General features: G+C 40.8%; 1 protein-coding gene across 2 annotated transcripts in view; it reads right to left on the bottom strand.

Moving 5' to 3' along the window:
* HOMER1 (homer scaffold protein 1) overlaps positions 1-8,161 on the bottom strand; it is a 131,715-nt gene extending 123,554 nt beyond the window's left edge. Inside the window, exon 1 of one of the 2 annotated variants that reach the window (XM_079915691.1) lies at positions 6,362-8,161. Coding sequence is in view for 1 of the 2 variants with exons in the window: in XM_079915690.1 (XP_079771816.1) it covers positions 6,362-6,366 (5 nt within the window). In the remaining variant the exon portion in view is untranslated. The remainder of the gene's footprint in view (positions 1-6,361) is intronic. The other variant, XM_079915690.1, reaches the window with a different exon arrangement.
* Between the last annotated feature and the right edge of the window lie 9,795 nt (positions 8,162-17,956).

Below are 17,956 nucleotides of genomic sequence, written 5' to 3' on the forward strand. Positions count from 1 at the left end.
CAGAACCTCAAGGAAGATGAGTTGAAGGGTGATTTGTGAGTCTTTCCATTCAGCTGAATGTATACAGATCCCTGGCAAAACTGAGTACACAAGAGTAGGTGGAATCCTCATTCTGTAAACATCTTGGGAGCTGGCAGGGTGATTAAGCAAAGCACATGAATTTTAATGTTAAAAGTCATATGACAGAGATTCATAACTACAGAGGACAGAAAACAGCAGTTTTACAAGATAAGCAAAAAGAAAGCACAGAAACGTAAAAGGATAAGCTAAGCACACTCAAGTATTACAGTTGGTTCAAAATAATTGTCCTACCTAAGTTTAGTCATGTACAGACTTACCTTCCACAAAGGAACACGGACAGATATTTTCTAGTATGAGTACTTTGAGCTCTTTGATAGTCAAATCCACTTAAGATAATTTCCTAGCGACCATTACTAAGAGCCTAATGGGGGAAACTGAAAGTAAGTAGGGCAAATTCCAACTCACAGAAAAGCCTTATTCAAAATAACCGTCTTAAACTTCTTAAATGAAACAGAAGGAAGGCAACACTACTTAAGTAAGATTGAGCCATGCTTAAATGTAAAGGTTAAAGGATCCAACAATTTACCAAGAAAGTTTATCAGAAAAATAATTGGTACATCCAACTTATACCCAACTGCTAGGAATCGGCATTTTCTGTACACTAAGAGTGGGGTCTAATTCCCCAGATTCTTTCAACTTACACTGCACGTGTGTGCTCTGCTATGACCTAGGTGGTTAGGAAACACACTGTACGGTACTCAGAGAGATACCAGAGCTGTGGTTATCTATCTCCGCCCTCCTACTAAAGACAGGGACAAATGAGGAGCAAGCCCTTCTATAGGTGGGGCGGGGGTCAAGAACACTCTCTTCCACAGCCTTCTGGACTCTGAGGCATGTGGACACATGGATCCAGATGTGCCCATGACATAATAAACATGACTTAAAACAACCTAATAAAGGAATAAAAGCTGTTTGGTATCTGTGATCCCTCAGTACACTTTTTTGTTTGTGTTTAATTTCTGTCTAACTCTTGTTTGGTAATTTCACAAAAAGTCCACAATTCTTAAAACTGCTCTGCCTTAAGGAACTGGTGCCGACTCTTTTCAAAGATAACACGGAAATGCTTCATGTTTTAGGGAAGAACATTAAAAGAAAATGTCCATAAAGCAAAGCAATTTTTAAAAAGCTAATATTAGGTGTTAAAAGATTAAAGTGAAAAAAAAGATTAAAGTGATTTTTCAAAAGCTAGAGAAAGTGCAAAGGTAAACTGTACTATGAAGAGAAAGTATTGGCTAGACTGCTAATTTTTCGGATTTTATAATTTTATTTTCTGAAACAAAAAAGAAAACAATGATGCTTTGCCTTCTTCCAGTAGCCTATCTTAAAAAAGATAATTATGTGTAAATGAAATTCAGATCTTAACTAAGTCAAATGTTTGTTTTACATATTTAAAATTCTTTTAGTTACACAAGAGCCATACTGGGTTCACAATTAATCATTGTGTGTGTGGGGGGGGGAGAAACCTCATGAGAAAGAATAGTTTGTTTCTTTTCTTTTGCAAGGTCACTAAAAAGTAATTTAGGGACTTCCCTGGTGGCTCAGTGGTTGGGAATCTGCCTGCCAGGACACGGGGTCGATCCCTGGTCCAGGAAGATCACACGTGCCACGGAGCAACTAAGCCCGTGCACCACAACTACTGAGCCCGTGAGACGCAACTGCTGAGGCTCGCACGCCTGGAGCCCGTGCTCTGTGACAAGAGAAGCCACCGCGATGAGAAGCCCACACACTGCAGTGAAGAGTAGCCCCTGCTCGCCGAGAAAGCCGGCAAGCAGCAACAAAGACCCAACGCAGCCAAAAAAAACCAAGTAATTTAGTTTTGTACCTGTAAAAGTAATTCGAAATTATACCTACCAGAGAAGTGAGATTTTTAAAAACAAGATGAGAAATAAATAAAATACAAGTGGAGGGTAATGACAAAGCACAAAAAAAGGTAACATATACATGTGATTAATTTCAACTGCTTCCCTAAAAAATGTTGCTTAAAACAAGCAACACTGATTCTCATCAATTTCATCTTTTTTTCAAATCAGATATTTTATTAGGGAGCACAGAAATAACCAATGTGTTAGACTTATGATGGATGAAGAAAGGAAAATCAAACTGCAATTAAAAGCACAAGTTCACTGATAAATCTGTCTCTTTTAACAGTGTGATAATGGATGTCCTAATTTTATAGTATACAGAGATATGTTGTGAAAATTAAGACTTTTTAACCTAAAAGATTCAGTTCTATATGATTACACATGTTAAAGACCACTGAATGATTAGCCTTTAAAAAGTTTTACTTACTCTTGCAATGCCCATTCAATAAGATTGGAAAATTTTATCTCAATTCCTGTAATGTATATAAATGCTGCTTATCACATGGAGATTCTTTCGAAATGAAGATACTTAATGAGGATGAAACATTATATGGTCTCAAAAAGCACTCAACTTTTCAAACCTTAACAGAGAAGTCTTTTTGATTTCTAGGAAGATCTCAATCATTCCACAAACATAATGAATCTCGTAAACTATAGGGTCACTTTATAAGCCATGGGTCATTACAAATATGCAACACAAACAAGAAACTGCACATTTCACTCAACTAAACAGATCCTAACTGAGAAATAAAGCTACTTAAAATGCCTTATATTCAGTCATTTAAAAATTGTATCAGGAAACACTTAAATATTTGGAACTCATTTTCCCTACTCTTCTATCCAGTGAGTTGGATTAATCTTAAAATAACAAAACAAAGCAATGGAGTAACTAAAAATAAATATTTCAACTAAACACCATAGGTCTGGAAAAACAAACAAACACACTGCAGTAGTGATGTTGAACCTTCTGAGATTTTAACCACCTTTTCATCTGAGACATTTAATCACTTAAAACTAAACTGAGTTTACAACTAAGTATAAAGACACTTTTGTCAGTCGCTTAACTGCCATGAATTCCATTCAGGTAATTATCCTAGATCAACTTCTAAGCTATAAACTCCCTAAGGGAAGAAGCACATGTTACTGGTCTCTGTATCAGCAGTACTGAGCTGCTGTACATGCCACATGATAGGGGTTCAAACCTGGTAAAAGGAACAGACTTCCATCTAACTTTCCTGATGTTAGAAGTGATTAAGTGGTTGCCTTTGCAACAAAGCCCATTCAGATTGCAGTGCATGCTGGATCAAGATTTCTGCGTTTTAGCTAAAGTCCCCGGAGAGCAGCACCCAGTAGCATGGGGCAGAAAGAGGTGTCAGCTTCCTCTCCCAGCAAAGAAGCGACTTGGTTCAGGTTGCAATGAGGCAGCACTCACTTCCACGCTTCAGGAAGTTATCTGAGGAAAGGCGGAGAAGAGGGTTTCCAGAGGCGCCCACAGGCAGGTGAGATAAATCACAAAGAGCATTATCAACCTCATTTGCAGGGAAAGTCACATTTTAAAAATAACTCACTCTTAATAAGAGGGGGGAGGGAATATTCCCTTGTTGAGATCACTAAGTTGCCAATATGAGCTAAGTAAAACAAAAGGTAGCATGGAAAAAAAAAAAAAAGGTAGCATGAAATACCTCACTGAAGTTATGTGATTTCTGTTGCCTACTCTCATCATTCCAAAATAGCTCCTGACTCACTGCTCTCCTTAGGAGATACTACTTGGAGGGCTGGGGGGTCATACCTAACAAGGGCTCCTCGCTGGGGCCCGGAAGTTTTCCTAGACTTTACCTCACATACCTGCTCTCATTTTTAGGGGTTCTGATACACCTATTTCACAAACCAATACTTCAACCACCTTCACTGTAATTAAAAACAGCTCAGGCAGCATCCAGGATACTTTGACAGATTCTGCCAACTGTCAGTTTCAGCTGTTCTTTTTCATTTCCACCATAGTTCATAAACTACTATCACAGGAGCCTTAGATTTGTTTTTGGCCTGAACTAATCACTCATTTTCTTTCAAAATCATTCCTTTTGTTTTGATTTTGCCCCTAGACTTGCAATTATATCCAAAACTAAGGCAGAGATAAATTTTTATTATAACCTAACATTAGTCAAAAATATATTCATAAAACATGAAACTCTCCACCCACAATATTAAATTTTAGATACAGATACCTGTCAGAGTAAGGTAATTTAGGATTGCCTAGGTAAAACTTTAAAGGCCATTTAAAGCTCTGTTCCCTTTTGTTTTAAGTAGGTGCAGGAGGCTGTGCTTATTCCACAAACACTTATTAGGTACAAACACCTACTAAGTGTGGAAACTTCCACAAATGCCTTCTCTTGACAACTTAGATGAAACAAGTCACTATTACTGAGAGTCACAGCCCCAATTGCAGACTTGCAGAAAAATTATGCCATAAACATTCACTCCTTTGCCTCTCCAGTCCACCTTTAAGACTTTATTAAGGACTAATAAATTAGTTTATAAACACATTTAATTACACTGAAGTATCTAAAATCTGGGCTATGTGCAGGGGCTTATTTTCATGTTTTAAAGACCAATCCCCTTCGTTTTAAGTTCATCTCAAGCTTCCCTTGGTAAAACCATGGACATTCATGCAGCTTAAATGTTGTGGAAAACCATGAATTTTCTTTCATGATGCTACCACTCCACAGCTTAGAGAGAATGCAGCCTTCAACATGAAAAACTGCCACTTGATTTTTCTTCTCTGACACATTTTAAACAGAAGAGCTGCGGACTCTCAAGGGAAGCCATATTTCAAAGATTTTGAATAGTAGTATTTGTCAGTATTTTCTCTCATTAAAATTGGTACAATTCATCCAAAACATTTTTCAAATGCCATTATTTTCCAAGCTTACATGCTTCAAAACTGCTTAGAGAAAATCTCTCCATCTGAGAGATTTACTTCAAGAAACCAACAGCAATTATGAAAACTGCAGGAGAAAAAGAAATAATTCACTTTTACAGGCTGGAAAAAATTTTAAAACTCACCTAAGACCTTCATTTTACAGATTAAAAAAACAAGAGTCCACAAAGGTCAAGCAATTTGCCTCAGATCACCAAGCTACTAATAGCAGCACTAGAAATAGAATGAGGTATTTTAATTGCTGTTAGCAGTATCCCAAATCATGCAAGTTATATATATTCTCATCACTTTGTCATTTAAGTTTTAAAAACAAGTATCACTCTTTCTCATCAATTCCTGATGGACTCCTACAACGTACATTCTACATCTTCAAACTTAAGTTTATGAACTTCAAGTTCTAATTCCAACAAAAAAGGGTAGTACTAGTAAGAACTTTCCTCTGAACGTTCTAAGAATGAAAGTTTAGGTGTGCACACCCCTAAACTGTCACAACGAATTTCAGTGTCTGTCCTTTCAATCTCTGTCCCTTAACTACACTTTAGATGTGTTTATTCAACTACGAAAAAGAGAGAGAGAGAAAATTCTAGAAGTTCCTCTTTGACAAAAAATTATTGAAAATCTGTCAATGAAACTAGATCATTACTCCATTAATATATTATGGAAGTCTGGCTTAAATTAGTAAGAGTCACTAGCATTTTATCGAGTTACTGTGTGAAAAGTTAAAAAAGGTAGGAAAACGGCACTCTTGGTTGACTTTGGATCTGAAAGAAGGTATACATCTGACATTGTTAACACAAACTGAAGACTTGATCATAAAAGCAAAAAAAAAAACAAAAAAAAAACAGAGAAAGTGAACAAGTTCCTTTAACAAAAAGCTGTTTCCTATTCAGGCTCTGATCTTTAAATGCAGGGCACTGTGGACTCCTCCTAAGACTTTCAGATTTTCGTTTTAAATGCCCCAATAGAGCAATTCTATAGATTTTAGCTTCGGCTATTCAAGGGCAAAAAGGAGGGCACAGTGAGGACAATTTACACTGGATCATTTTCAAGGACTGTAGTCTAACCACTCATTACTTAACAATTGTCCTTTGTGCACCTGATTATTCTCAAAGTACTGAGAGAACGCAGGACTTCTTTTTGAAAGATACCGGCAACAAAACCTAAGAGAACACGACTTTGATTATAAACTGCTGCGGCACTTCGACCAGGAAAGGGCAGTACGTGTGGTCTTCTTAAATACCCCTAATAAAGCTACATTCTGGTTACAATAATAGACGTATGTTCCTTAATTACGGCCTCCGGTGTTACTCCACAAAAATAACTTCTTAAAAGGTTAATACACCTATATTTTTAAAGCACGACCAGCTTGGCAAGGTGGCAAATTTGTTTGAAAACATAAAACACAGACAATTCACCACCACCGCTCAGTAACACACATACATAAACAGACTCGAAGCGGGGTTAAGCACAAAATCCTTACCCCATTTTGCCCAGTGAAAACTTGCTCGGAAGTTTCTGCTCTTATGCTACGGAACAACTCCAAAGGAATTTCTCCGTCCGTTATTTCGCAGTTGCTTTTCCACCCCCCGAGATCCTTTTGTGGAGGTATTTCAGTGATGCTGAAAATTCAGTTAGTTCCCTTAGGTAAAATGATTTCTCTCTGGGAAATACCAAAATGTTCAAACAGAGGTGGCATTTGCTTATTAGAGTTAAAATGCTGCGCGGAGGAGACGGCGGTCAACTCTATTCCACAAAATGAGTCTATGAATCGGGAAATGCAGAATCCAGCTTCACGGAGTCCTATAAAAAATGAGTTCAGTGGTCATTTCTCTCCTGTCCTCCTCCACACTCAGGGAGAGCCCAGGTAACTCGGCCTTTTCGGTGCTACTAAGGCTGCGGGTTCAAATTTCTCCACCACACCAGGTCCCTGGGGGTGGAGCGTGCAACCCAATGCGACGAGCACTTGAGAGATCCCTACGAGAAAATAAAAATCCTAAGCGCAGTAATGCCACTGCTTCCCTGCGCTCACATTAGAAAAAGCTATGTAGAAAAATCTCTTCCAAGTGCAAACCCAGCGGCTCGCGACGTGCATGGCACTCCACATTGGAATCTGTCTTTTAATTTTTTTCCCCCCTCCTAAGACTGGGAGCAGAGAGGAGGCGGGGAGGAGGAAGAGAAGGCTGGGCAGGATCGATTCATTCTCCCGAGGAGAACACACGGAGCCATTTCCAGGCTGGCAGCAGGCTGGGGGCGCAGCGCACGCCGGGGAGCAGGGGGAGGGGGCCGGATCCCACCTCCCTCAGCCCCTGCCCGCCCCCCGCCGCCGAGCACAATGGAGCCCGGCTCGCGCCCGGCCCTTCATTCGCTGCTGCCGCTCTTCCCTCCGCTCTTCGGAGCACCGCAAGTTCGAGGCTCCGGCGGCGGAGAATGAATGAATCAGAGAGCCAAGCCCCACGCTGCCCCCCGGCACCCTGCCCCCAGCTCCGGGACGGGCCGAGCAGCGGCGAAGGACGGGGCTGAAGGGTCGACGGGATCCCGCCCGAGCCGAGGCGGGCGGCTAATCCCGCGTCGGGACCAGGGGAAAGGGGCTCGAAGCCGCAGAACAGCCGCTGCTCCAGCGCCCCCACCCCTGCTCCTCGCCTCTCCCGCTCCGCGCCGCCGCCACGCGCCGCCGCCACGCGCCGCCTCACAGTTCTCGGGCCCCGCCGCCTCCTTCTCACACTTCCATCACCGCCCGCCTTCGCCGGCCTCCAGCTCCTGCTCGGCGGAGCAGCGCTGGCCGGGCGGCCCGAAGCCCGCCGCTGCCTCCGCCTCCACCAGCCGCTCACAGAGCGGAGGGCGCCGCTTCCCAGGTCAGCGCCGCCCGCAAGAGGCGAGCGCGGCAGCGGAGCTGGCTGCGAGGGGCGGGGGAGGGGGCGGGGAGAATCGGGAGCAGTGCGGTCCCTCCCCCTGCTCGCGGGAGGGGGCGGCCGCGGCCGCGGAGACGCGGCCGGGCAGCAGGGACTGGGGTGCTGACCCGTCCCGAGAGCCCGGCGGGGCCCTGAGGGTAGCGGGAGGAGGCGGCAGCTGCGAGGGCGGCGGGGACGCTGGTGGTCACGGGCCGAGCCGGCCCTCGTGGGGAGCTAGGCCGGGCGGCAGGTCCGGCGGTCCGTCCTTCCTTTCCCCCCTCCCCTAGTGGTCGGCGGCGCGCGTGCCGTGCGCTCTGCTCCTCTGCTGGCTCCTGGCCCCGCTCCCTGCCGCCACAGCCTCCTCCGCGCCCCACACCGGGTGCTCTCGCTGAGTCTCCATCCTCCCCGCAGGAGGACCTTTAAATAGCAACGTCAGCGCGCTCCTCTCCGCACACACGTCACCCGCCGTTCACGTCACCGGGGTGCGGGGGATGATGTCACGCGGCCGGAAGTACTGCTAAATTAGGGAAGGAGCAGGGGGAGGAGGACTCGGCGAGCTCTTCTGTGCCCACCTGCTCTCGCTTCTCCTTAAAGGCCAAAGCGCAGGAGACAGCCGAGAGGAGCGGCGGGAGGAGGAGATTTCCTTGCAACAAATGTGCCAAACACAAGTGAATCATTCATAGCAACAGTGCCGAAGTGTCAAGCGGGTGATAGCCTATCTCCCACTCCCACCCCTGTTGCAGCAGCTTTCCCGGGTTTCTCAAGTCCCCACTAGCACGGAAATGTGGGAGGAGAGACTGAGCACAGTGGTAGATATGTTTCCAGCAAGACTTGGGGAAAAGCACCTTAATTTTCGAAAGAGTTATTAAATGCCATTCTGGACTTAGTAGGCTTTAAAACTTTTTTTCTTTCTTAGTGGCTACCTAAATCACTAAAGAATAAAGAGCAGAGCCATGAACACTATCTTAATGATATGAAGTATAATAATGGGGTGGGAGGCATCAAATGATCTAAACGTTTTCATTTGCAAAACAGCAATGTTTTGGCATAGGATAATGAGTCAATCTTGACTTTGTTCCCTTATAATTATCGTCATGTACAACACATAGCAAATCCCAGTGTACCCTTTCAGTTCTGGTTTATCAAGAATATGAGTTTCAGTCTATGGAAATTGAAAATAAGAAAGACTACCAAATCCTTTTTATTTAAGTATTAATACAAGCACAGTTAGACTAATTTTGTCTTCCTTAGTTTTGACCGTATAACGCAATATCTCTTAAGTATGCTGTTTTTCATTTCCTATATGGCAACGATGAGGAGCCATCTATCTTTAGGTTTACTAGCTATGTGTGTGTTTGTGTCTATAATAAATCATGCTATGAATGCTCTTCAAATTCCAAATTACTACAAAGTTTTTTAAATGTCTCCGTTATTTCATAGTTTATTATTAGGTCAACTCAAATAATGAACTTTGATTTGATCTGATTAAACATGATAACCATGGCCCCAAAACAGAGCTACTACAAAATGCCAAAGGCTATTGCTATTTCAGAGTTAGTCTATAAGCTCAGTGACCATGTTTTCCAAACCAAAATCCAAACACATCATTTAACAATAGACAAAATATTTGGAATCTGAAGTGACCTGGGAAATTCAGGACATAGGATTGCCAACCTATTCAGTGATTGTTAGGAGAGCTGTAAATGGATATCAGTGCAGTTTAAATACAAGGAGCTAAAACTCTACGGAATTTATATCACATGTATTTTTAATGTTTTGAATATTAAACTACTCACATGATTCCTAATTAAGGAACATTGGTTTTTACTTCTTTCTGCATTTACGCTTTCTTGATCAAGTTAGGAGCCCAGGACTAAAGAACAACAGCCAAAAGAATTAGGACCAAGTTGCAACTAAATCAGGCTTTCTGTTATCTTCACATTATAAAATCATGATCTTGCTTATAGTTTGAAATATCGAAACTAGTTTTTATTAAGGTTATAACAACAAAAGTTGATCAAAAGCAAACCCCTGCTTGCCAATTTGTCTAATATATATATATATCATATTAATAGAAATTGTACTAATTTATATATCAAACAAATGGAGCTTCTTAAGTGTGTATAAAATATTAAAGCAATAGAGCTATCATTCTTCAAATAAAGTCAACTCTTGGCCCTTGCAAATTAAAATACAAATTATTACTCTACTCAAATTTCTCTACAAGCCATTTCCTATCTAAACTAAATCACTTTTCTCTCTTTTGTGCTCTTGCCATTGATGTTAATTAAAGGTCTCAATTTACCATTTTCAAACACTTCATTCTACCCTTTTATCATGACTTCCTCTGGTTTACAATCTTTTTTCCCCTCATCTTTACTCAGCTGTCAAAACAGTATGTTATCTGCCTCCCTGCTTTTACAATGTTCACCCGTCATTAGCGTTTCTGCTTTTCAAACCTACATGGTCCCTCCTCAACTGCTCTTTTGGTCAACTGAAAATTGAGAACAACTTTTTTTTTCTATATAAATCTCAGTGTGCACTGTGATATAATTACTCGAAGTTTGTGTGATTATTTTTTATTTTAACCTCTGCACTTAATCTAGAAAATTCTACCAATAATTGGTCAATTTTTCTTTCTAACTTATGTGGGATTAGCATATAAGGTAATACATGCGTTCATGTACCCAAAGGAATAAGTAAAACTTTGTAACATTTTATGTATCATGGTATGTCTGCTCAGAAAATATAATAATAAATTGTCTTTCTCCTCCCTTGAAACAATTCCAGTACCATTTTGAGAGGAGTCAGAGAAACATTCTATATGGCTTTCCATCTAAAAGTAAATATTTTCTCTCCTAAAACTGAGCTGATGTAACCCAAATGCTAGTCATGAATTTCCCATCCTGATTGTTTTGTTTTTTAAAGTAGCGAGCTTCCTAGAAAGCAATATATTTTCTTTTACCGGAAGAGGCAGAAAGTACTTTAGTAGAGTTTCAAATTTTTAACAGTTCCTTTTTCCCACTATGCTCTGAAAATTTGTGGCAACGTTTATGAATACCCACTGATTTTAGAATCTGTGGGTGGAGGCATCTGTTTTAGTTACAGAGTTTACTTCCATGCCCTCAATAGGGGATGGTGCTGTTCAATGGGATGTTCATAGATAGGTCATGAGATATGTCTTTTTCAATGAAAAGATATCTAGGTGATAGAAAAACCTTCCATGAAAGAGGGTTAAAGCCAGATTTTATTTTTAATTGCTTAACATTAGATAATAGCAACTCCCCTTCCACGTTCTTTTTCATTACCAAAATACCACTATTGCTTCAAATAAAGTCATAGGTAGAAACAATAGATTAAAAGATATCTCTCCATATCACAGAAATCTCTAGATTCCTCACTTCTGTGACATAGTTATGAAGAAACTAAATAATCAGCAAAGATTAAAAGTAATAATAAGAAAAGGCTTTTTGAAAAGTTGTAGGGAAATAGAATTTATCCAGTTGATGCTCCGAAGTTATTCCATCTCCTCCATAAATGTAGCAGGTACTGGGTGCCAGTAATTTGTTTGGCCTGTTTAAAACCATCTTTTACTATTATCAGTAATGTTCTGAATAGAAACAGGGTAGTTAACAGTCTCAGGGGTGAAAGTCTAAGCATTTAGCACCTCCAAGGCAATGGCTTGAGGACAACTTTTACCCTTCTGAGTATCTGCACTGTTTTATCAGAGGGCTTGGGAGTGGTAGAGGAAGGGAAGTCAGAGAACTACCCTTAGGAAAGATATGATATAAAGCCCATGGGCAGTGATCTCATAGAACTATCTCCTGCTCTGATTTTTACTGTAAATTCATTATTTGTTTTCTAAACATGGTTAAAGAGATACAACTAGAATCCCAGACTTGTGAAAGAACATACCAGAAAGTTTTCAGTTGGTGCTGTGAGAAAATCATTGTACAACGGTTTATGTAAATTTTTAAAAGATTCAGAAGAGAAGGGGATATGGTGCCTTTGAAAAAATTATCTGGCTTAACTCCAAGTTGTTTGTTTGGTTGGTTGATTGATTGTTCTAAACAGCGGTTACAGAGTACAAAAAATTCAGAGTACAGGCTGGAAAAATATGCAAATCTGCAGAGACCTAGGGTAAAGAACGCAAAGTAAAGCTTGCGCTCTACCTGTGCAGTTCCTTAGAATGCAAGGCTGTGGAAGCTGATTGCCATGGTAACCAATAATCTTTCTGCTGAATGGGGGAACAGGACAACCATGAGGAAAATGTTTTAAATGATCTACCTTATTTTGTGATGGTTTTGGTGCCAGCTAGGAGAAAAACACCATCCGAGGTATTTAGGACAGCCATGCTTAAAGGAAGCTGCCTTCTTTTCAAAGACACAAGGCTGAGGCAAAAACTGGGGGCTCTTTCAAAGAGAGATAAGGGGTTGAGGTGACAATTGCAAGCTCTCTGAAGCAGAACATAATTGGTAAAGACTGACACGGCTAAAGCAGGCAGAAGCAATACCTAGAAACTGTGTTGAAGGGTCTCCCGAGCATAAGAGGTCAGACATGAATAAAGATTCTCAACATTTGGGAGTTTCAGCCAAGTTAGCTTATGTTACTCGTGAGACTTTTTATTTCTTTTTATCTGGCTGTAAATAGTAATTTCTCTAAAATTTAAAATGGAAATGGTAAATATATCTTTAGTCAGTATCTATTATTTTAATAATAAATAATATTCTTATCATATACATGATAAATATGTATATTGATATAGACAGATAGCTAGATAGATCTGTATAATATGCCTGTATTGACTGGGTCATCTGCAAAAATCTCTTACCCTTGGAATAAAATCCAAATTCCACGCCTTGGCCTAAGAGACACTGCATGACAGACCGCTGCCCACCTCTCTTACCTTGGTTACAGTTCCTCACCACCTCCGCTGCTACTGTGTGAGCTGGTGTGTCAACTGCAAAGGATCAGAAACCCCACCTAATGGTGACGTAAGCTAAGACTGGCTTTTATTTGCTTATTTACTTAACAAGAAGTCTGCAGTTAGGTGGTCCTAAAGTTGGTTTGGAAGGTCCAGTGTATCATTAGGGTCCAGGTTCTTTCCAACCTTTCGCTCTTCTATCTTCATATGTTGGTTTTTAAACCTGGTCCTTTGTCTCATGGTTGTTAAAGACTATTGCGTTTCCAGGCATCACATTCTCACAAAAAGCATCCAAAGCAGAAAAGGAGAGAAAGAGGCAGGAATTTTCTCCTTTATGCCTGTTTGTACCAGAGAGAAAAATTCTCAAGAGGACCCCAGAAAATTCCCTCTCATTTCTCATTGGCTAGAACTGGGTTACATGCCCATCCCTAAATCAATCACTGACGCTTTGGAACAGAATTTTCATGATTCTCTTAGACAAATGACGGTTCATCCTTTGAATCTTCCTATTGTGTCTGAACAAAATTAGAGCTCTCTCAGCAAGGAAGAAGAGGCAATGGCTCTTGGACAAGCAAACCATATATTTGCCACTCGGCCCAAAGCTGCTCTGCTATTCCTGCTGCTCTTCAACTATGACAAGCTTGTTCCAAACTCAGGGCCGTTGCCACCTGGAACACATATGCCTAAGATAGTTACACTCCTCCTTATCATTCAGGTCTATGTTCACATTGCATCTCTTGAGAGATACCTCCTGAACATCCTGGGGAATCTCTCTAAGTGGAGCTTTCAGGAATGAGAACTGGCAGGAAACAGAATATTCAAATTGGGTACTTCAAGGCATGCTTATTAAAGATACTACTTACAAAGGTGGGACAGGGTGTAGGAAAACCATAAGAGAGGGGGCAATATCTGGCTTAGCAGGGCAGACCACCCTTCTACACCTGAAAGGACAAGAATAGAAAGCAGTGGCTAGAAATGAAACAGAGAAGATTGTGTGGACAGGAGCTGAGTCCTTGGCTAAGGGTCACAGCCAGCCCACAGAGACCCCACAAGGAGGGAGCCCAGGAAATAAACATCTCAACTTCACCAATAAATACCTCTCCCCTTACCCCCTCCCCACCTCCTACTGGTGGCCCCCTTCCTAAACTTGACATATAGGAAGCTAGAGGGCACAGGAGTCCAGTGATGTAGTCTATACACGTTGTCTTCCTGGGGCAAAGAGCAGGGAGAAGAGTGCAGGGTGTATCTGGTGGGGCGAACAGAAGGAATCCAGCCCAAATCATATTCTACTTGTCAGCTGTTAGATTAACAATTATTTAGAGTTTGGCACATGGAAAAACAAGTACAGTTAAGCCCTGAGCAACATGGGGATTAGGGCACCGTCCCTCCACCCAGTGGAAAATCCGAAAATCTGAGTATAACTTTACAGTCACCGTCCCCACCTCTCCCATTTAACCAGCTACCAATCACGTACTATTACAAAATCCACATGTAAGTGGACTGTGCAGTTTAAACCCATGTTGTTCAGGGGTCCACCATACTACCACAGACTGTTAGCAGGAGTGTAAATTGGTGTACCCTTGAAGGCATACATAAATTTTGACATAGCGGTTCTAAATACTTTAAAGAAATTATCCTACAGATATACTTTCTCATGCATTCAAAGAAACACATGCAAAAATCTATTGTATTGCTATAAAATAAAAAAAGGAGAGCAAACAACACCTATGTCCATCAAAGGGGACTGATAAATAAAAATGGTATAACCATATAATAAAATACTATGCAGCTATTAAAAAGAATGAGATAGACCCATAGTGCTGATAAGGAAAAATGCCCAATATAAAAAAATTCTGGATGAATACAGTAAACTAAATTGTGCTTTAAGGAGTGGGATTATAAGTTTGAGAGTTAGGGGGATTTTTTTAAAACTTTTCCCTATTACTATTTGTATTGTTTGAATTTTTTTTTACCATTAACACATTATCTTCATAATATAAAACCAAACCAAATTATTTAAAAATGTTATTTAAAACACACAAATATGTTAAAACTTAACAGTAGGAGGACAGAATAACACATTAATATACATTTTACGTTCCTGTCTCCCTCATATCCTTTTTTGAAGAAGACTGTGTAAGTTCAAAAATATATTTATAGAAAGAGAAGAAATTGAAATAAGATACTTTATTGGAAATAGTGATTTCATTATACTCTTCACTGATGCAACAATATCTGGATATTTTATTTTAGGAAAGATGCTAATGAGATAGCAAGATAACAAAGGTGGTGGGAACCAAAACAAGACCATGTGAGGTGTGGGTGAAGGCAGATGTTTAATTTGCTGAAGACAAAACCAAGGGGAGACATGATGATTGACTTCATAGCATGTCTGTCCCAAACAACAGTTAATAGCTGTGTGAATATGTGCTACATGAGGTAGTAAAGGGTCAATGGTAAAATTTATTAAAAGGTAACTGTTAGCTCAGTATGAGAAAGAATGCAAAAATGATCAGATCTCTATCAATAGAATTGATTACCCTGAGAATAATTGGCTTATTGGTTCCTCACTATGTCTATTTCAGCATAAACTGGCTTTATGACCAATTGTTGGGATGATGTTACTCTTACCAGGTAAGAGGTTGGATATAAGACCTTTAAAGTCATTTTTTATTCAAAGATTTTATGACTCTTCAAGTCTGAGCTCACATCAAAGTCATCCTTCACCATTAGCTTCTCTACACTGTCTCCTTCAGAAAACTTACCCTCTCCTCTGATGTCAGTCATTGCCACTGCACAACTTACCTTCTTTGCTACCCTCCATGCTCTGATCTCACATCTAGCCTACTGAACAGCCCCACTGAGTGTTCTTAAAAATCAAAATGGCTAAAGCAAATTAAACACCTTAATACCCCATACTTGTCCTCTTGGGATTTTCTTATTTCTGTACGTGATAGGTCAAGCAAGGCTAACACATGTGACTTGTAAAGAAACAACAAGCCCTTTTAAAATTCAGATAGTTTATTACTTACATAAATAGCAAAAGCAAAGACAGCAGAAGTGCCAGCTGCTCATGTCCCTTGTCCCACAAGACAACACAGAAACAAAAGGACCTGGGTGACAATGCAACATGAGTTGTGGGACACACTGTTGCTGAGGAACTGATTCCACACTGCAGCTAAGTAGTTTTATAGCCTGCAGTGGTGTGCTAAGGGGGGTGGTGTTATATAATCAAGGATTTGGCTGACATTTTTATTTCTGGTTTCTAGGAGATAACCTCTAAATCCTTGGAATTTCCCAAGGCATAAGAGTGTCTTCAGTATTTATGGTGGGTACCTTGGGCCATACCTGAATTTTTTGCTAATGCAATGACTTGGGACAGGAACTGGACATGCCAGAAAAAAACAACCATATAATTAGAGAGCTGGGGCTTTGAGCCAGGTGATATCAGCCCCAATCTCTGGGAAGGAGAGAGGGACTAGAGATCAATTCAATCATTTTTTCAATGAGTCAATTAATCCTGCCTACATAAAGAAACCCCAATAAAAACTCTAGACACAGAGGCTCAGGTAAGCTTCCCTGATTGGTAACCACACAGGATGTGTGGGAGGGTTACACAGCCTAAAGATATGGAAGCTTCATATTTGGGACCCTCCAGAACTTGCCCTATGTGTCTCTTCAGTTTTCTGGTCCTGATTTATCCTTTATAATAAAACCATAATCATAAGTCTAGTGCTTTCCTGAGTTCCGTGAGTTGTTCTAGTGAATTATCAAACTTGAGGGGATAGTGGAAGCACCTGAATTTGTAGCTAGTTGGTCAGAAGCGTGGGTGGCCTGAGAATCCCTGAGCTAATGGCTAGTGTCCTAAGTGAGCACAGCCTTGTGGGGACTGGGTTTTTTATTTATTTGTTTGTTTATATTGAAGTATAGTTGATTTACAATGTTGTGTTCGTTTCAGGTGTATAGCAAGGAACTGTGCTCTTTTTTTTTTTTTTTTTTTTTTTGCAGTATGCAGGCCTCTCACTGTTGTGGCCTCTCCCGTTGCAGAGCACAGGCTCCGGACACGCAGGCCCAGCGGCCACGGCTCACGGGCCCAGCCGCTCCGCGGCATGTGGGATCTTCCCGGACTGGGGCACGAACCCATGTCCCCTGCATCGGCAGGCGGACTCTCAACCACTGCCCCACCAGGGAAGCCCAGGAACTGTGCTCTTAACCTGTGAAGTCTGACCTGATTCTGGGTGGTTAGCATCATAATTGCATTGCAGAGGGGAAGGCAGAAAACCTCATACCGGTTCAGAACCTAAGAGATGATGAGAAATGGTCTCATGATACCCTCCCAGAAAGATGTGGAAACAAGTGAGAAATGGCTTTGCAGCAGCAGTTCCTCACAAGCTTCCCACGGTCTCACGTTCCAAGAGGATCACAGAACAGTCTGCCAAACTTAGATCAGCTGCAGGTAAGCTTTGCATCGAAAAGGGTCTGGAAATACGTTTACCAAAATGATGGCAGTTGTTGTCCCTGAGTCGTGGAATCAGAGTTTTTGGCTTTCTTCTTAATGCCTTTCTTTTTTATACATTATAGAGGCAATTTAGGGAGTGTTTCAGTGTGGGCTTTGGGGACATCCTGCCTGGGTTTGAATCTCAACCCTGTCATTTAGTATCTACATGTTCTTGACAGTGACCCACTACCTGTCCTGAGACCCAGGGCTCAGCCAGCTCCGGATTCTCCTAGGTGTGCATCCACCCTCCCTTTACCTTCTTCATCTATAAGAACATCACGTGGAACTTGATCATTTTATTTCCCAAAATGAAACTATAATATGTCCATGACAAGGTTCTAATTCATCATCTTTGTTTCTCATTAAAACAACTCAGTGAACGAATAAAAACCAGGCTGTTTGGCATGATTGTTTTCCTAATAAACCAAGACTTCACGCAATTTACTTAGCTTCTCAATGCCTAAGTTTTCTCATTTGTAAAATAAAAACAATAAATAATAGTCCCTACTTCATAGAATTATTGTGAGGATTAAATGAGTTAATATAAACAAAACCCTGAGAACAGTGCCTGGCACATAGAAAGCACTCAACAAATGTTAATTATTTTTAATACTTTTATGTGTTATTTGATTTGTGTACAAGGACCACATATTATCTTTGTAAACAGGAAAATTAAAAGGTGCAAAAATTAAAATTTCCTATTATGTATAAATCACATTAATATTTTTCAATTCTCATCTAGACAAATTGGCCAAATTTTTGCTT

This window comes from Stenella coeruleoalba (assembly GCF_951394435.1).
Source record: "Stenella coeruleoalba genome assembly, chromosome: 3".
In the NCBI taxonomy this organism is placed as follows: Eukaryota; Metazoa; Chordata; class Mammalia; order Artiodactyla; family Delphinidae; genus Stenella; species Stenella coeruleoalba.